Source organism: Acanthaster planci, linkage group LG14 (genome assembly GCF_054643075.1).
Source record: "Acanthaster planci isolate LZ-2023a linkage group LG14, COTS_SCS, whole genome shotgun sequence".
NCBI lineage: Eukaryota > Metazoa > Echinodermata > Asteroidea > Valvatida > Acanthasteridae > Acanthaster > Acanthaster planci.
This window is the reverse complement of record NC_141790.1, coordinates 12,085,463-12,106,188: the sequence shown is the minus strand read 5'-3', so window position 1 is coordinate 12,106,188 and position 20,726 is coordinate 12,085,463. Positions and strand designations below refer to the sequence as shown.

At 40.0% G+C, this 20,726-nt stretch overlaps 1 protein-coding gene across 2 annotated transcripts; it reads right to left on the bottom strand.

Moving 5' to 3' along the window:
- Nucleotides 1-80: 80 nt before the first annotated feature.
- Nucleotides 81-20,199, bottom strand: LOC110983564 (ATP-binding cassette sub-family C member 5-like). Of its 2 annotated transcripts, none has more exons than XM_022242896.2 (26): nucleotides 19,668-20,199; nucleotides 18,323-18,500; nucleotides 14,577-14,741; nucleotides 12,947-13,094; nucleotides 12,183-12,416; nucleotides 11,670-11,846; nucleotides 11,091-11,238; nucleotides 10,719-10,867; nucleotides 10,138-10,245; nucleotides 9,571-9,897; nucleotides 9,260-9,391; nucleotides 8,682-8,819; nucleotides 8,276-8,479; nucleotides 7,893-8,172; nucleotides 7,446-7,648; nucleotides 7,052-7,327; nucleotides 6,758-6,887; nucleotides 6,092-6,374; nucleotides 5,600-5,789; nucleotides 5,258-5,350; nucleotides 4,761-4,950; nucleotides 4,148-4,307; nucleotides 3,888-3,966; nucleotides 3,438-3,551; nucleotides 1,749-1,913; nucleotides 81-1,485 (listed from the first exon to the last, which is right to left on the bottom strand). In XM_022242896.2, the coding sequence occupies exons 2-26, from the start codon at nucleotides 18,493-18,495 to the stop codon at nucleotides 1,381-1,383; spliced, it is 4,371 nt and encodes a 1,456-aa protein (XP_022098588.1). In that variant the 5' UTR covers nucleotides 18,496-18,500; nucleotides 19,668-20,199; the 3' UTR covers nucleotides 81-1,380. The 2 variants fall into 2 exon arrangements, with proteins under 2 accessions (XP_022098588.1, XP_022098587.1); XM_022242895.2 differs by having other exon boundaries at nucleotides 18,323-18,531; nucleotides 19,668-20,198.
- Between the last annotated feature and the right edge of the window lie 527 nt (nucleotides 20,200-20,726).

Sequence of the window (20,726 nt, the reverse complement as noted above, 5' to 3'; positions counted from 1 at the left end):
CTGTGCTAATCTGACAGTCCCTCGGCCAGGCAGTTTGCTGTCATGTGACAAGTGCAGAAAAATATAAAGTTACAGTGAGGTCGGTGGAAAGTAATGCCATTTTAATGCCCTTGTGACCCCATTACAGTTTCACACTAAGACCACGGCACCTAGGGGCATTTCGTAAAAACACTATTATAGCTATTCAAATTATCTTGCATAAGATAAACTATAAAGACAGAGACAACACTAACACCTGATAACTACTTGTCAACATAACCACAAATCAAGATATAATTGTAAGGCACAGGGACTTGTTACATCTAGGTTAATGTGCCACATCTTAGTGTTAATGGTTTATCAGTTGATGTTTAGAGTGGTGTTTATTTGTCATTGACAACTGCACAAAGCATTTTTGGTAGACATACCAGTACTTAAAAAAAAGATATCCTTATACTGCATAAACTGACTACACTATGGCGACACCACACCATGAGACCCAGAAAATTTACAAACTGATACCACAAATACTTTGCTGCATATGGTAAAATTAAATTTAAAGTAACAAAATTCAGAGATTAATTTTGAAAAGTATATTTATGATGACCTATTGGTACTGTGCAAAATTTACAAAAATAATTGTATCATCCCTGAAAGTTGAAGAATTGATGGCCGTTAGGGTACGTCACACTAATACACGATCCTCTACTATTTAATAAGATAAATACCAAAGACATGAAAACGATTGTGGTGTTCACATATTTTGGTCTACCACACAAAAGCCTGAAGGCAGTGGTACACAGGGAGACGGGCTTCTTTTTTATCGAAAAACAACATTATATAAAACATCTGATACTAGTAGCTCTCATATACAGTTTCCTGACGATGGACAAAGTATACTGTCCGAAACGTTAAGTATCCTCCATTTCTTTTCAGAACCACACATACTATGAAAAGCTTCAAAGCTCAGCCCTCATATAACCATAAATCCCAGTTCACTGCGGCACACCTTGAGGGAGATTTGAGCATCATGAACTCTTTTGGGGGATGATTTCTGGTCTGAGCACCCCCCCTCCCACAGCAAACCCCACATTCACAACTAGCTGAAGGTAGATAAACTTGGATTTAGTTTACATATCTAGTGGTAATACTCTAAGACAAAGATACTAAAATGTTAACCTTTAAGAAGAACTAGATCTAAACATTCATTAATAGGTACTATGAAAGAAAAATTGGGCATAAACTCTATAGTTTGGAGACATATCTTCAGCAACATCGTATGTTTTGACTTCAGGATGTAATGGCCAAGGCTGAACAAATACAAAACACTGACTGTTTTTCTCCTTGCAGATTTTATTCTCTTGAGAAATTGGACAGACGCTTCAGGCATCCCAACTACTCTTATTCATCCAGACTTCCTTTGTTATGCTTCGCAGCAGCAAGCATACCACTAAAGAGAGAGTTTGGATCACCTTGCAGCACATCTGGTGTGTCAAACTCGGCAATCTAGGGGGAAAAATATCCCAAATATTCAAATTAATCACCCTGAGTCCCATGGCACGTCTAATTGAAGTTGGGCTGAATGAAAAATGCACGGAAAGAGAACATTTAGTTTTCAGTGACCAACAGAAATTGGGCATGTAAAATACATTTTGCTGAATTCGTGGAGATGTGATATATGAATCAGTAGACAACCTTGTGCTTATTCCTTCAAAATCATACAAAACCAGCTACTGGATTTTGTTGGATAGAAATAGTTAAGTCTTTACCTCCCCGCTGTCCATGAGCATGATTTTGTCACAATCCAAGATGGTGTTGAGTCTATGAGCTATTATGAGCATAGTGCAATCTTTGAAGGCCTCACGTATCGTCTGTTGTATTAAACTATCTGTCTCCGTGTCTATGGCAGCCGTGGCCTCGTCCATTAACAACACCTTCAGTTTGGGGTGGAAAAGTGTAACAAAATGTGAATTGTAGCTGCACATGTAGTAATTGATATGGATGTAAAACCAGCTGTACCTACAGGCCTCTTGGTACTAAATTGATATGGATGTAACAACCAGTTGTACCTACAGGCCTCTTGGTACTAAATTGATATGGATGTAACAACCAGTTGTACCTACAGGCCTCTTGGTACTAAACTGATATGGATGTAAAACCAGCTGTACCTACAGGCCTCTTGGTACTAAACCGATATGGATGTAACAACCAGTTGTACCCACAGGCCTCTTGGTACTAAACTGACATAGATGTAACAACCAGCTGTACCCACAGGCCTCTTGGTACTAAACTGATATGGATGTAAAACCAGCTGTACCTACAGGCCTCTTGGTACTAAACCGATATGGATGTAACAACCAGTTGTACCCACAGGCCTCTTGGTACTAAACTGACATGGATGTAACAACCAGCTGTACCCACAGGCCTCTTGGTACTAAACTGACATGGATGTAACAACCAGCTGTACCCACAGGCCTCTTGGTACTAAACTGATATGGATGTAACAACCAGCTGTACCCACAGGCCTCTTGGTACTAAACTGACATGGATGTAACAACCAGCTGTACCCACAGGCCTCTTGGTACTAAACTGACATGGATGTAACAACCAGCTGTACCCACAGGCCTCTTGGTACTAAACTGATATGGATGTAACAACCAGCTGTACCCACAGGCCTCTTGGTACTAAACTGATATGGATGTAACAACCAGTTGTACCCACAGGCCTCTTGGTACTAAACTGACATAGATGTAACAACCAGCTGTACCCACAGGCCTCTTGGTACTAAACTGATATGGATGTAACAACCAGTTGTACCCACAGGCCTCTTGGTACTAAACTGATATGGATGTAACAACCAGTTGTACCCACAGGCCTCTTGGTACTAAACTGATATGGATGTAACAACCAGTTGTACCCACAGGCCTCTTGGTATTAAACTGACATAGATGTAACAACCAGCTGTACCCACAGGCCTCTTGGTACTAAACTGACATGGATGTAACAACCAGCTGTACCCACAGGCCTCTTGGTACTAAACTGATATGGATGTAACAACCAGTTGTACCCACAGGCCTCTTGGTACTAAACTGATATGGATGTAACAACCAGTTGTACCCACAGGCCTGTTGGTACTAAACTGACATGGATGTAGCAACCATTTGTTTGATAAGTACATATGCATATTGGATGTTGATATAGGTCTACCTCACTGACTTGACTCATGTGTAAAAAGACTTCAGATTGGGTAGGCCCCGGGCCTCGAGCTGGACCAAGAGAGGGCGCTTTTTTCTTGGCAACAGAGGCTCCTTTGGTTGGAAGTGAACTTTGCTGGTTTATGAACGAGTTGGAAATGCACGTGTTACAGCTGCATCGCTACCAATAAAGTGAACACTCCAGACCAACATGGTTCTTCTCAACCAATGAGGGGGTGCTTCAGGTCAAGGTGGATATTATACCTTGCTATTTCTCAGCAATGCTCTCGCCATACACATAAGCTGCCTCTCTCCTACTGAGAAGTTCTCTCCATTTTCGATGACTGGCGCCTCAAGCTGGTTGTCAAGGCCACTCACCTGGATACAAGAAGGCAACTTTTCTTCACAAGATCATTATTTTTCCACACGAAGAAAAAAACATCCATAAGTTTGTAAGCATATTTCTTGGATGCAATCATTGCTTTTGTTACAAGTACTTCGGATAGTTTTTTTGGCCCCCCAAAATTCAAAAGTACATATTCCCTCGACAAATATGATGGATGACATGTCAGCAGTAACTGCATTATCTGCTGAAATAACTTTAAAATAATATGTCTTCAAACAATTGTAATTATCTCCTTTCGTGATTAGGTGAAATATCCAGATGTCATTGCAATTTTTTATTGGAATCTGGTTTGAAAGGGAAGATTGTACCGTTTGTTTGACGTATGTTTTCTCAAGCGCTGACCACAGTTCCTCATCGGTGTGGTTGCCAAGAGGATCAAGGTTGAATCTGGAAAAATTACAAATAATGAAAATGGTTGACAGTTTGTCTCCTTTGAGAGAGAAAAAATCTTTCTATCTGAACTTTTTGTTCATCAAATATCACATTTTTATATTTTATCTCATCAACCATGGTCAAGGATTGGGTGAGTGAGGTCCTGCCTACCCCAGCCTGGATTAAAAAGACTTACCTGATCGTTCCTGCAAAGAGCACCGGGTCTTGTGGAATAATGGAGAGTTTGGAGCGCAGATCGTGAAGACCGATTGTGGACACATCAACATCATCAAGGATAATCTTCCCCGAGACATTCTCCACCAGGCGGAAGAGTGACACACCCAACGTTGACTTGCCTTTAGACAGATCAAGATGGTTGTCGTTAGTTTACAGAAAAGACTTCAACACATCTTGCAAGGCAGCTTCTGGGGTGCTAACCGTTGGAATATTTCCTGGTGATAAAATACTGATGCCCCCTTCAATATTCACAATCTTCTGCACTGCTATCATTGGCTAGTCATGAACTATGATGGGATATGGTGTGCAGCATAACACAGTTCAAATGCTTGGGCAAAGACCTCATAAGAGTAAGTTGTGGTAACATAAAATGCCAACAACTGTCGGTGTCATGATACTTTGTCATTTCTTCCTCGGGCCATCGAGTGCATACTGTACTATGTTTGGGACTATCTTAGCTTTGCCAGAAATTTAAGTTGATGCTACTGTGCCAGTGAAAATGACGAAATCAAGAACCAAATCATGCTCAATTTTCTTCATGCCACAGTTTGATTAATTTGTTCACGGCTTACCAGAGCCAGTCCTTCCAACAATCCCTATCTTCTCTTTGGGTAGGATGTGACATGTGATTCCCTTTAAGACAAGAGGCAGGTTGTCCCGGTACCTCATCTCCACTTTCTGCAGTTTGAGGTCACCATCTTGTGGCCACTCCTCAGGAGGGGCGGTCTCCTTAATGTGGGCATCTGCCTCAGATGGTGATTGCTATTACCAACATAGAGATGAATATATGTGTAGCAAGATAAATCATGTCTTATTCTTGGCCAATGTCTGGGATTTTATGCCAGATTTCTAAAGAAATCAGTACTTCAATGTAAACCTTTAACTTTACAATACTGTTTACGTGTGCTCCACCTATGTACATCTTTATTTTTCAATACGAATGCTTAAAAATATGGTGACAATGCAAAATATCCAAGCTTTGACAAACAGGCATTTTCAAATCTGCAGCCACTTCTCAGTGTTTTAAAACTTTCAGCTGAATTTTACAATCTCATTCTCTCCTATATACCTCGATATATTCCAGCATCCTCTCCACTGATAAGAAGGAGCTCTCTGTCTGTGTGCAAGACAATATGACTTCCTGCAGCAGACCTCCAGAAATCTTGAGAAGGATAAATAAGACACAAACAGAAAGATGATTAGTTCCAAATTTAAAATGATCATGGGATTGCTTAAGAGGTCTAAGTGTGCAGTCTAATTCGGAGACATTAATGTGCTGTCAATAAATTACTGTGGCAATGCTAGATAGCGACAACCATCGGCTTCATAATGGAATGAATAATAAGAAGACCATGATTATGACCATAGGCCCACAATTTTAATCTGTCAACAGAGAAGGCTTGTCCTTTACCGAAATAGCCTGCCCGATTGCCATGGCTGCAATAGCTGGAGAGAACAGGCTGGACTTGAAGATCAGAATCAAGGCACACAATACAAGAAGCAGAACAGAAGACAAGAGATCCATACGAGCAGCCGTCCATCGAGGAGCCATAAAGAACAACTCCATGATCAAAGAATTAGTATCCAGAAGTTCCTCAAACCTAACCAAAAAGATGGAAATTTGTACTTCTCAGAAAAAAATGGTTGACTTTGAAATCCGCTTCCGTCTTCAGTGTTCTATGGTTAGTTGACCCCATAGGTTATTGACATCTTTACACGCATGACGGATAATTCCTTTCAAATCATTCACTGATTTAAAAGAAACAGACTCGGCTTAGAATCAAAGTGACTGAGGAAAACTTGGTGCAATATTTTGGATTAGAGATTGTTTCTTACATGAATTAAACTGTTTACATTTATACGGAACAAGGAACAGGTTCTGTGTTTGTTTCAGACTTCTTACTTTGTGGTAAATCTCTTCCCCTGCCCGTAAGCCTTGATGGTCGTCAAGCCTTGCATGGTGGCTGAGATATGAGACACGACCTTTGACCTTGTAGTGTTGTCCATTCTCTTTATCTCACAATAGCCTTTCCGAAACATGACATACAGGAAGATGCCGACAGCCAAGACGATGACGAGAACGACGCCATAGAAAGGAAAGATGGAGACGAAGAAGCCCTGAATGATGATGACGCAACTCAGGAAAAACAGGCACCGTTGGAGGTTCATCGGCAGCAGCAAGTCCACTGTCAATCAATCAAAATTCATGTTACTTCTTGTGCAGTTTGCAACGAATGGTTAGAGACAGGTGATGATTGGTTGACTACTAATGATTAGATCACAGTCTCTATTGCTTGGCAGTAGAATACATGAACAAGGATGTTCCAGAAGTAGTTTCTTATCTTGCCTGTCAGGTGGTATGACTGATTTTTTTTGGGGGGGGGTTTAAATGATTTTTTTTTACACGGACTGACTAACTAGTAAACTATTTCAAATACTTTTCAGCATTTTTCCGTTTGCTTTTCCGCAACTTTATACGATGGGTTAATCTCTTCCAGAATGATGTCTCAAGTGAAAGATAACTGAGCGACTAACCAATTTTTTGTTTTAAACAAACTAAACAAAATACCTTCGTCCATGTCCTTTGAGAATCTGTTGAGTATGCGGCCCAACGGTGTTGTGTCAAAGAACGACATGGGACAGCGCATGATCTTACGCAAGAGACTGTCATGGATACGTGTGGTTGCACGGAGCACAGTCTAGGGAAGAGAACAGTCATGTCAGGATTGTAAAATCTGGCCAAGTGTTCCTCGTCTCGGGTTCTGTCTTAATGTCAAGACCACAACAGGTAGATCAAACTCAATTATTTATTCTTCCCATGTGAGATTTTTTAAGTATTATCTCAATTTTGTTTTGCACTTACCACTATGAAAACAAAGCTCGACACGATAAGAAAGAAGTATGTTAAGCCGAATATGCCTGCATAGATGGCCATGAAAAAGGCTATGCCATCGGCCGTGGAGTTTTGTCCATCACCAGCATTGGCTGAGGATGTGGTGAAGGCATACTCATCATAGTAATCATTGGCAGCGCCATCTGTGCTATTGATGATGAAGTCATCTGATGAATTATTCATAAATAGGGTTGTGGCTGAGAGCCACGGTGAGGAAGTGGACACCTCGGGTATTGATGTCGGCACCTGAATTCAACCAAAGAAGGTTTTCTTTTTAGAACTTAACTGCAAGAAATGGCAACATATTGTCTCAATCAACAATCATAAATCACCAGCATGTTATGTTAATAACTAAATAACGCACCTGCGTTTGATTTCTCCAAACGGTTGCAGCTTGTATCCAAATGGACAGCCAGATGTTAGTGAAAATTGATGACAGCATGGTCATAAACATCAAAAATGGGACCAGGAAGGCCCAGAACCGACTTCCAGTGAAATGTACAAAGCTCTTGTAGGTGGCAAAAGCCACTGTGCCGTGACCTTGGTCCTCCTCACCAATAAGTTTCACTAAGAGACAAGGGAAAAATAAAAGACGAAAAAGGTGAATAGCTCTCGAGAATCCGCTCTCAAGAATGCCACAATCTGAGGATGATTGATGACTTCTTGTAAATTAAGAACAATTGTAAAAAATTGCTATAAGAACTGACAAGTTTAATAAGCTTTTCGACAAAAGCAATGTAGATGGTACTTTTAACAAATCTTGAGATAAAGGCAGTACATCAGAAATCTTGAGCCAAAATGAAATACTCACCAACTTCCGTCTCTTCTTTCTCCTCCGTTTCCTCATCTGCCTCTTCCTTGTGCTCACTGATTTCTGCTTGGGAGGACTCCTCCTTGTTCATATTCTCATCGTCATGTTTGATCTCTGGGATGGCTTCATTGACGTCTTCTTCGTCATCTTCTCCCTTACCATGGAACGTGTCGATCAACCGGGCGTATTCACTGCCAGCTGCTACCAGTCCATCATGCGTTCCCTGCTCGGCAATTTTTCCATCTCGCATTAGTACCACGTAGTCGCAATCACGGAGATACTGTTTGTTGATAATAAATTCAAAATTCAAGGATTTTAGAAAAGAGGGCTTTCAACACGCTAAAATTCAAGCTTAATACAAATCCTTTATTCGTTAATTATACCTGCAGTTGATGGGTGACAAACAACACTGTCTTGCCTCTCAACACGCCATGAATACAGTGGGTAAAAATATGTTTGCCAACGTGTGCATCTACGGCACTGAGCGGGTCGTCAAGGAGATAGATGTCTCTATCTGAGTAATAAGCCCGAGCCAGACTGATACGTTGCTTCTGACCACCGCTCACGTTCACTCCTCGCTCACCAATCTGAAAATAGGACAAAGGATATCAAATCTTGAATTGAACCAAATGAGTCATGAAAACTATGAAAACGACAAAGCTCTTACACTTCTTAGCTAAGACAACATGCTCCTACATGGCTCCTTGCTATTACAGTGAAATATGTTTATGGACACCACAACAATATGAAATCCAGTTAATCCAAAAGTCTTGGTATTTGTTGATGTACCTCTGTCCTGTCTCCATCTGACATAATCTCCAAGTCTCTCTCTAAGCAGCAGGAGAAGATTGCCTTCTTATACCTCTGTTCATCATACGGCTCCCCAAAGAGAATATTGTCTTTAACGGATGCATTTGTTATCCATGCCTAGTAAAACAATCACAACAGGGGCAATGTTAGAGGTACATTTATATATGTTTAACGAAACATATTAGATTCAGTTACATCTCTTCTAAGTAAAAAAATGAGTTGAAACAATATTGGACCTATAACTCACTATTGAACCTATTCACTCTATATTGGACCTTTTAACTCTCTATTGGACTTATTAACTCAACATTGGTCCTTTTCAGTCACTGTTGGACCTATTAATTCAATATTGGACCTATTAACTCAATATTGGACCTATCAACTCAATATTGGACCCATTCTCTCATTTCACGTATACCAACACAATTTTTCTTTGTGCTTATCTTTGATCTGACTTTTTTAGATCAGAATAATGGCCTCTAGTCTCACATAGGCAAACGAGACTTCTAACATATAGTTACTGCTGGATTTGATGTTTTTTGGTAACTAAGTTCTACCTGTTGTGCAGCATAGGCAAAGGAGCCCTTAGCGGCAATTCTTCCATCGAGTAGGTTCAGCTGATCCAGAAGGGTGTTAAGGAGAGAACTTTTCCCGCTACCAACTGAACCACAGATGCCAACCAAATGAGACTGAAACAAAATGTAGGAAGAGGAGATTTCTTTTGGCATGTCTTTATGACAGGCCACAGTATATAAGCAAATTCTGAATGGATTTTAATGGATTTTAATGGCAATGATGGATGTGCATGCTGATTAGTTCTGTTTGTTTTGGTTTTGTTAAATTGAATGTTTTGACTATGAAGACTCACTCTAGGGACAACCAAGTTGATGCTCTTCAGTGTAATCGTAGGTCCTTGTGTCTCGCCTGTGTTTTCTAGCAAGCCATCTGAGACAGTGGCATCCTTCTCGTCTTGTTCCTTGACTCCCTTCTCTGCATCTTCCTTCTCATCTCTGTCCCCATTCACCAGCTTGTACTTGGTGCTTTTTCCATCCACACTGGGCCCGTTGACTGTGTTGTCATTCTCTTCAGTAGGCGGGGCATCCCAGCTGAAGGACGCATTCACAATCTCCACAGCATGTTCAGGGTCTGAAGGTGGATTCCATTCACGAGTGGTCTCGTCCATCAGCAAAATTGGCTGGTTTCCACAGCAACAAGATGTCACATAGTGCAACAGATTAAAATGTAAAGTTTGATGTTGTGGAGAAGCAACTACACCACTCACTTTTCCAATTTGAATATATGGAAAAATTTGTCTCAAATTATTTTGTACAACAATTTTCATTTTCAGTGCAGTATTTCACTTCACTTAAGCACTTATTAAACAAAATGTTTACATGATGTCTGCTACATCAAATCTTGTAGTCAAATTCCTTACCTTGATTCGTTTGAACGCCACAATGGACTCTGAAATAGGCTTCATAGCTAATGGTAGGACGTAGAGTGCAGAAGTCAAACTACCAAACAGTTGAAGCAAGGTAAAAGCCTATTGAACAAAACAGACTCAACAATGAGTGTGCATCACGGCAATATGAAAGTTTCCAAGCAATTAATTGTATCAACTGAACCTTTTAACTACGTTTGTTACCATGGGTTCATCATTCAAGCCCTCTCCTCACAAAACCGGGCTGATGCCAGCTTGCCCAATTTAAAATAAAGAGTATCTGGTGCACATGTTGTCTACCAGCAAGGCATTATTTAAACATTAAACAAAAACATCCCCGAAAATCAGCTCAAATTTGGTTAAAATTTATCACTTAGCATTTTATAAAGGGATATCAAAAACAATACACGTACATTCATTTTCTTTAAATCCACACACTTATCTTTTTGTGAAAGTTGTGACAAGCTGACATAACCAGCCTTTTTTTACACTGAAATCTTAAACAGTGACCATCTGTCACCTCCAAAGAAGGCTGAGGAGACACAAGATAAAGCCACATTCAATCAGAAACTCACCCGAGCAGCGGTAATCACATTTCCAAGGAGGGTATATGTGATGACAGACATGAGTACCACAGCCGGTCCAATGGTAACAGATAATCCCATTGTAAAACTCTGCAGAACACCGGCGCGTGTCAGGTACTTTCTCTCATTATATCGAATATCTACGAGATGAAAGCATAGCGATAATTGACAACAGAATGAAGAAGCAATGTAGCCACATTTGGTCAACATTTCTGCACAGCCTGCTGCACTTTTCTACATAGCTAAAAATCTGAGATAAATGCTCTGCTAGAGCGACATATTTAATTGAATTATTTATTGAAATAAAAGAAAACATTTGATCTGAAGTATAAATCTAGGAAATGGTTTGCAAATTGCTCTTACTTGCAAGGTTTTTGGCAAATGATTCTTCCCAGGAATACATCTTGATCAACTTGACGCAGTTAAGCACTTCGTTCATCAAGCGAGTTCTTTTGTCTGTGAACACGACACACTTCTGGCGAAGTCGTACATTGACCTTGGCAAGACATGTCTTGATTTAGATAGAGAGAATAGAGAGATTATTAGTAAGCAAGCACATTTGTCATCATTCATTCAAAAAGGAAATATGATTATCCATTTATCACTCAGATTCTGGTCAAAATGTAAGTTACCAACAAATTAGTCATAGATACCACTTTCGAGCTTAAACTATTATTTTCAATAATCTTTGTCCAAAGTTTTGTTTGAATCAATCGATCAATCCTTCTGACTGATTACTTCTGTTATTTCAAATATCAATCAGTATAAATGACACTTCAAAATCACTGACAAACACTGTTAATGATGTTTAGTCCTGTCAATAATTGAGGTAATGTTTTCAAACGAGTTTATAAATATTGAAACCTGTCAGGTTCGCTTGTTGAGCCTTTATTGGTAAATGTGGAGAATGGATCAAACGTTCTTGACAGAAAGGCATCAAACCTGTACGCAAAAGAAGAAGAGCAAAGTAGCTGCTCCAACGATGGTGGGAACCGGACCGATAACGATGACAACACCAGCGATGATGAACACAATAAATAAAGGGAAAGAAAACAGCAATGGTCCAAATATGATTGCATCGTGCATCCGTTGGATGTCATTCACGCAGATGTTAACCATCTAAAAGAAATACAAATACCAAAGTAGTTTGATTACTAGAGCAATGTTTTTGTTTACAAAGTTAGTTTAATTGCCATTTTTTACTCACTTTTTCTTTCATACACAAGGAAAGCCAAAACAAACGAGGCTAGTAATCATTAATCTGTTCCTTTGAGGAACTGGCTATAAACACAAATAAATAAATGCTAAGCCAAACCAGATTATATTAAGCCAAAGTATCATGCTCTTTGTATCAGCACATTTTTTTTTACCAGTTTCAGTTGACTGTTTAGGAGTGTAAACTTGTAAATCAAATGTATTTGTTATGATGAGGAATGAGATTTCTAGTGGAATTACCTCTCCAACGGACACTCTGGATGTAGTGCGCAATCGTGTAACCTTCCGGTATAGCTGCATCATGACGGCACTGCGCAGGCGCACTGCACTGCGTGCATTCAAGTAGTTGGAGAGATTCCCACCTAAAACGCGCATAACGGTTGCGCCGAAAATGCTGAATGCAAGTGACAAGCTTTGACCCACGGAATCGTCTGTGCTCTCAAGGTAAATTATAGCTTGATACAGGAGGTATGCCTGTTGAGGAGACAAACAAACAAACATACACAAGGTGAAACCAATTTTACTTGGAGTCATTGGTGCAGTGTTACTTTCCACTCCGTACATCTCTGTGTTGCAGGTTCGAATCCCACCCAGGCGATCATGTGTATAGATTGGGTTTCCAATCACCACCGGACTTGATGGTGGTTTCCCTATGTCTATTTTGGGTTTTTCCTTCAACTTCTATGACTCAGAATTTCTGTTGTCCTCTCTGTTCAGATTTCTTCAGATTCTCAGACTCTATGGAATTATTGGTTTCATAGTGACCATCATACTACGTACCAGAAATAGATAATGAACGTCAAATAAAGGTTCAGTCAATTCATTGCTCTGCTCAGCCAAATGAGGATTTCAAAAGAAACCAGTCAGTTCTGGTATGGCAAATTTATTGATTAAAAGTTTTCAAGTTAACTGATTACTATTTTTATTTTGGGCCACTATGGTTATTACACAGTTTGCTCCTTTTTTTCACAGATTTCATTTCAATGGAATCAGAATGAATTTACCGTCAGAAGAAAACCAGCGGAGGATGAGGCAACGATGGAAAGGGATGACATGACGAAGCGGGTTCGAATAAATTTGAGGACAGCTTTCTTGTAAGATGCCGCCTCTTCTCCTTTTTTGTCCAGTTCCTCTTGCCATAACCGCTCCAGTCTGAACAGGTCAAAGGTTAAATGGGTACCAATATTTATGAGTTAAAAATCATCAAAAATTACCAGAATTAAAGGACGGGTTTTTAAGTAGGGGACTGTATTTTGTGGTAAGACTAAGTAAGAGACATGGTATAATGGTATCAGCCATTACTTTTAAGAACATCAATTTAAATAGATCTATTTAAGCTAAAAAACTAGATTTGTTCAGACTAGTCTCAATGGTTTGTGAGTAGGGTGTAGCGTGATGTCCGTATATGGAATTTTTTCCAAAGGATCTTACAGGATTAGACTAATGGTTAGAGGCTACAGAGGGTCATGCGGTCCGAATGCTACCGCGCATGTTTATGATCTGATGCGGCTAGTACTAGTAGCAACAAATGAGGACCTGACATGCCTGATTTCGGGCGAAACCAGGAACGGGCCAGCATATCCCATAAGTGGGGAAGAAAAACATTCCCAGCCATCTCATGACAGAAAACAGAAGAACTTTGAACTCAGAAATTAGGAAGAGGGCCAGGTGCCTCACGGTCACCTGTCATCATGCACGTGCTGTGCTAAATTGTTACTTAACAGCGCCCTCTATCGTCTAAAATCTTGCGGATTATTTCTCTAACTTGTGTTCGGCGGGCGGGGATGGATGGAACCGCGAGTCGATCACTCGGTATAAATGAGGAACTGAAACTTTACTCAGCGTACATCGAACCACGCAGAGCCTCTTTAAACCAAGGCCAGCTTTTGGCCTTCGCTTGCCAAATTTTTACGACACGTATTGGACATTGCCCCGTTGAATGAGTAGGCGTACCACTTGAGAATGCACAGGAAAATGACTGAAACGAAATGTAGCACAACGGGGTTGAAAATCCAAAGAAAATCCTTTAGAGTTTGTGTAAATAAAATTACGGACGGATCAGTCATAAATACATGTAGGTTCAAAATGGAGCTTGTCAATATTGCAGATACCTAATATATGTGGGCAATTGTCGGTTGCTCAACAAATTGATTTTTTGCAGTTGAATCGTGGTAAAAAAAAATTACCTCGGAAAACATGGCAAATTCTCCGACTTGACCAATGATATTTTCAGACCTAGTTCTTTACAAAGAACTACTTAACCAATGATGTTTTCAGACCTAGTTCTTTACAAAGAATAATGTAGGTGAGGATAAGGAAATAAACCCCTTATTACAAAAGACACCTTTAACTAATTCAGAAGTCTGCGCCTTTTTCTTTGAATGCTTGAAATCTTCAGCTAAAAGCACGTGTAGTAATTTGTAAGCATTGAAACCGGGAATGGACCTATCACTAAGCTTGGATATTGTACATACAATGAAATGTCTTTCACTGCAAACTGCATTAAACCAGCATTTGTAATACTTTTCTCTTGAACCTAATTCTGTCTTTTTTGGGGGGGTGTGATAGTTGATGGCTTGCAAGAAAAACATGGGTATGGCGCAGCTCCTGCAAGGTGTCCTTGCATAAACCTACCTGTCACAATTGGCCTTGGCTGCTTCCCTGTCAGACATGAGTGGCATCAAGCTGTCTTGGGTGATCCCCTTTCGGAAGGCCTTCCAGTAAATCGTGGTGAAGAAAGAGAACAGCATAGTGCTGATCAGGCCAGAGGTGTCCATTTCACTGCGAGTTTTACTCCCCCTTTCAAAGTCGAAATAATAACACTGGATAAAATGAGTCAAATGGCAAGAGATACGACTTGATTTGAGACCAGTCAAATTGACAAAACAGTACTGGTGTACATGTACTGTACATTAATTAAACAAAAGTTTCGATGCTTTGGCCTTCAATTGGCAATGTGCATTTTACACAGTGTGCATTCCTTTATGAGACTTTCACATTTAAACTTCTGTTGCGGCCGCTTCAAAGGGGGTGTGGAGTTCAAGGAATGGGGGGTTGCTCCACCCCACTTTTGGATGCACAGAACCTGTAGAAATGGATGTCCCTAGCCCGTATTCCCCTACTGGGTGTGGGGTAGAGCCAATAAAAACTTCGGTTCTCTTGCCTTAAAAGACAATTACAAGTTCTTCCCAAGGGATTTCCTTCTGGTTAGATTTGATTCATCGTTAGCTGGGTAAAATAAAACCTTCTGTCTTGGCTAATTATGTTTTAGGACTTAATCTTCAGACAGAAAACCTCAGGCTACGAATTGATGATAATCACATCCGACATAGAATGGGATGAACAGAATTGGAACTGATTTTGCCCTGTAAAGACAACATTTTATTCAGTTACTATATCTTCATGTAATTTTGAAGCTTGTTTTTTTTAACACGGCCCGCTTACATTCAGAGCCATTCATGGTGTCTCATTGTAAGTATATACAAAACGTTCTGTTACCTGCAATGTACTTTTTCCTTTCAAAGAATAATTCGTTTGGACGCACTTTGCCTGGGGTGAATGCAGTGCATAGAATTCAGAAAATTTGTCTGGGGAACACGAAAAGCTGTAATGGCCATTAATTCTGCCCGACGCCAACGTTTTGAAAGGATCATCGGTTGAATTCGCGGGCCCGGGAATAATGCAAACAGACGAATGTTTTGGGTGCTTTGTTGAACAAGCCCAGGAAAAATGTTTCCACGTCTTGGCTTAAATCTTGGAGAAAAAGAATTCTCAACAACAGAACCATTCTACTACGATTGGCAACTGAATTGTCTGCGTGTCACGTCAGCCAACTAAAGGGAGAATCCAGGGGGTCCAACAGGGTCCATAGCCCAAACAAAAAAAAACCTTTTTTTTAAAGAGAAAGTCATTTTCCTTCCAAACGCACAAGCTCCAAAATGTAGCCTCAACCCTCAGACAAGATATAAGAGGTTACCTGAAGGAATTTTCAAAATATATTGCCCCTCAAAAAATAAACAACTCCCCCCTACATTTGGTTCTGAGATCTGCCCTTGATGTCAGCGTAATTTGGAGCACTTGCAAAGACGACGCCACATCTTGATAAATTTCCCATTAATAAAAATGACACTTTTATTCCGATAGATGGAAGTATACAAGTAGATACAATACTTCAAAATATTTGTATTTCATTTGTTCGGTAATCCCAACGCGTCTTTGTTTTTTTGCAAAAAAAAAGAAGAAAAAAGAAATTAAACATAACAAGGACTCGGTAACAACTGCTTGGTATTTATTTCAGACATGAAACATTTTCTGACCGAGGCTAACCTGTTGCATTTGCTCCAATGCAAACAAACTCTTCAGAACGTGACTCCATTTTTTTCAATGAGCTACCTTTTGTCCACCAACTCTAACTATGTCATGAATCCCAGCCGTGAACTCAGTCATGACCAGTCCATCCCCCAAGCATACACCTGTGCTTTATTCAGTTCACGGTCCGCGAAGAGACCGTATCTTAGTAATGCATGAGTGTCGTGACAAAAGCCCCGAATCTCCCATCGTGTCGCAATAGTTGTTGTGCTTAACATCATATTTGACAACCCATCCTCGTGTCAACAATTCCCTCCATGCGACACAACTCAGACATACCGTTATCTCCACAAACGACCCCCATCACGTTTGCTTACTCGATAGGTATCTTCGCGTAATATGTCATAATTATCTTGCAAGGTAGAAAGAAGCCGTGTTAAACTCAAGCTATCTTATCACTTGGAGTGGATGAAGCAAAATTAATAATCTCATAGTATCAAGTAATATGGTATCATCCTCTGGGCTTTGATAAATGCCTTTTTTATTCAGTTCTAGAATGGAATTGAACCCCGGCCGGTGCAAAAATTTGGTATGTGCACATGATAGTCATACTCTGCACACTCCGTTTTTTTTTTAAATAGCTCATTCCTTTGCCTTTAAGAAGTTTTGAAGTTTTTTCATTGTACCCAAACTCCTCCCATAAACGCTTGGTTGATGTGCTCAGAATATATTTGTGAAAACCATTATTACAGAAACTTCAGGAGTAGAAATATCCGGTCCAAAATAAAGTGCATTAAGCAAGTATAGGGTTCACCGACATTATGTGGTGAGATCACAGTCCAAGATCTGAAGGACGCGATCCACTGGTATGAATGGGCGTCTCCAAGATTTTTCCCGGGGGGGAGGGGGAACTTTTGGGGAGCACGTGTTTGCAGCTAGCCGATGGCCATTAACTGTGAAAGAAGGTCAACTCCGAGGCAGTCAGCCTCGCCTATTTTCATTCTTTTTCGTCGATCCTTGTTTTCGTTTCTCTCGCTTTTTTCTCTCATTTTTGGGAGGGGGGAGCCGCCCCCCCATGACGCCCATGCCTAGTGATTATATCATTACCTTCTTATTTTAATCGTCAGTCTGGTCGCATTCAGCTGTCCTGTCTGAAGTGGGCATATCAGCAAATTAAATCAATAATATCAATAATATCCCATTTCTCAAAACTAGCTCGTTTACAGTGACATCCGTCTTAATGAAAACCAAACCGCACTTGTTTCAATAAGCCGCCAGTATACCTAGTGATATTCAACTAGCTATTCTGTTTTAATGTAGTTTACATTAATGTGTCAATGACCGCTCATGTCACCCTCATTCAGGATCGATTCGTACAATTTTCTTTTTTACAACTTGAATTACCAAGTCCGTATGTCCGGCTAAGCGATCGATGAAAACAGATCTGATAATCTGTGGTTTTTCGTGCCCTGGTTTCAAAGTCAGAGTCACTGTGTTTGGGTCAAAGTGTTGTTGATTCATTTCCATGGAATAAAACGAGACACTTTTCTAAGAACTACGACGTAAGCATCAGAGACGCTCTGCAGGCTTGAGGGAACACGAATGTAGTTCATGGACAACGTCAATGTAAAATAAACACCCAGGCAACGGGTAAAAAGAATTCCTCAAAGCTGACCGTGTCGTCACGAGTCACCGTGGAATACACAAGTTATCATATCACTTTCAAGTCACACGTCAAACGTTACCTTCTAACTTTTTTTCAACTTTGGGTTTTCTTATTAAATCCAACAAGGTTCAATATGTGGACTGCTTCTTCAGCAGATTACGTTTCTCTCACTTGCAGTTTCGTATAGCGCTTGATTCTACGTCTACACTTGAAGTTGAATCCTTCATTTGAAAGCAGGATCTTAATAGGGTAAAATGCCAAATAGTATCCATATAACCCGAGTTAGACAACTTTTAAACAGAATTCATAAAAGACTTCTGATGAAATCCTTCTGGATCTTGGACAGATTTATTTAATTCGTATCTGCAGTTGAACCACTGACGTTGAACTGGGGAGTTGTACTTACTTGACCCTGATGGGTAATAGAACCTTGAGCGTATCTCCTCTGCCTCTCTTCTTAGTCTTCTTTCCAGCAGTATCGCCGATAGGTTCCCCATCTTGCGAAATGCGAGCGTAGCCTGGTCCCTTGTATATGACTTTAGGTTCCCGGCTGTCTTCAGCCTTGTTCTCACTGGCCATGTTTGCTGGGAATAGTCGTTAATATGGTGGAACAACCTAAAAAATATGGACCAATTTTCGACTTCAAAAACTACTCCAGCTTTTACGCCGTTACGAGATTTACTATAATTCGTTTTCTTTGTATTAATATTTCTGTTCATTTGCTAATATTCTTCTGTATATCAAAATGTGCACATTTTCCAGTTGCTATGATTTTGTTTGTTTGCGCTTGTTCGTTGGCTGTTTTTTTTTATTGTGAGTAATCTCACGTTTGCAGTAACGCTGGTCGCTTTTGTTTCGTGTTTAGAGTTTTGATTATAATCTTACTGTAGAAATGAGTATACATTGTTTGTGGCAAAAATGTTCATTATTAAAAATATTTTTATACTTGAAATGAACATATCTAAAGATGAAAAGATATTCTAAAGATGAATAAAATGCATTTTAATTCAAGGTTGTGCAAATTTAAAATCGTAAAATTGAATTGATGTAATTCATGGATATCGACAGTCGTAAAAATTAACTGTTCGAACAGTGCATGGAATGCAACGTAATGTCTGAAGGGTTGGTTCTATGTTGTACATACTTGTATCTTTTAAAAAATAATCTATCAGTATGTTCGGAGTCTTAATGATATAATCTTACTCTAACAATTTTATACATTGTTTATCATTAACAATGTCTGTTCATTTTTTATACTTTTGTATTTCCCTAAAGATGTAAAATGTAAGGATGCGAACTTAAAGTCGTAACATTTAAATAAATGTAAAATAAATTCAAGCACATCGGAAATCGTAAACGTAAACTTTTTGAAGCAATATATGTACATGCAGTGAAAGAACTGTTTGTTGCAATAACGTGATCAGGCTAATAAACATAGCAATGACAAGAACAAAGTAACAGGACGCATTACGTTTTATATAATATTGCAATATCCTGTTAAATCTAAAGGATGAATAATATTAAAGTGAATATGACATCGAACACTGTTGTTCTGCCATTGACGATACTCGGTTTTCACCAATTTGTGAAATTGGAATTTCTTAACCTTTTAGTTTATCGTCACTTCACGACGATGAGATCTAAGCTCGCATAAAAATAGACTACTTTCGTGGTTGCAAAACAATAATGAAACCTCTATCTACCGCAAAAAGGCTTATTTCCATGTATATTATGTGGTGTCTATTACTCACCTTAATATAGTGGATATCCGTTGTAATGACAAAAGCAATATTGAATGCAACTGCTGTCCTATAGCATCATGTCTGCGCATGAACGTTCAGTCGAGGAGCATTTGCTGGAAGTCTGCCATACAACAGCCGGTTCGACATGTGGGATCGACTGTCATGCACATGTAATCAGTTACACTGTTGCTAATCATATAAGCACTGAAGCATCACTCGCCTGCATCATTTTTAGAGAACGAAAAAGAAGATGCCGGGATCGTAGATTTCCCGAAAACATCAACAGATCGTCCGTCAACGCCCGTGGAATCTTCGCTGACCTCAGCCAAGCGATGGAGCTGTTGCAGAGATGACTGCAATGCACTCCCTGACGACACACCGCTCTTCCCTTACACAAATAAACGCCAGGCAGGCAGTCCGTTCTTTTCCAACACCACGTTCACTGTCAGTGTCGCAGCCTAGGTCATGGTTGAAAGGGATCTGCGAAGTATGCATGAGTAATGCCTGCGATGTAATAATATCGTCCGCTTTTGTGTTATGGGCCAACTAGTGAGAGCACGTGCAGCAGCTGATGTCGCGGGGTTGATGAGTAACTATGCCCCGCCTACTCTTCCCAGCGCTCCGCTCAACCGATTTCCTTTGTCCCTGGGAAATTGCTAAACCAACTCGAGAATAAAATCAAGCCTTTCAAAGGCAAATAACTGACACGCACTAGCAAGTTGGATTGCTTAGATGTCCGCCACCCGCATAGATGAAAGTAGATATGAGATTGTGGAAACCAGTTTCCTACGGTCGATCGAATCTTTTGTCATGGTAACTGCGTGCAATTAAAATACAATGAACAAGTAAGAATTTGGGACAAAGTTCAGTCCAACCATGGATGACTGGGTATTAGTTTTTCTCTAACTTTCCAGTTATCATCTCGTGCATGCCTCAGGTTCAAAGTTGTTATTGTTAGCGGTCCATTTCTGGCAGCCTGCGGCAAGGCCGCCAGTTTCATTTCCTCTAACAAATCGACACGTATAGTGTGTAAACCTATCCGATAGGGGTCCACACTTTGACCTATAA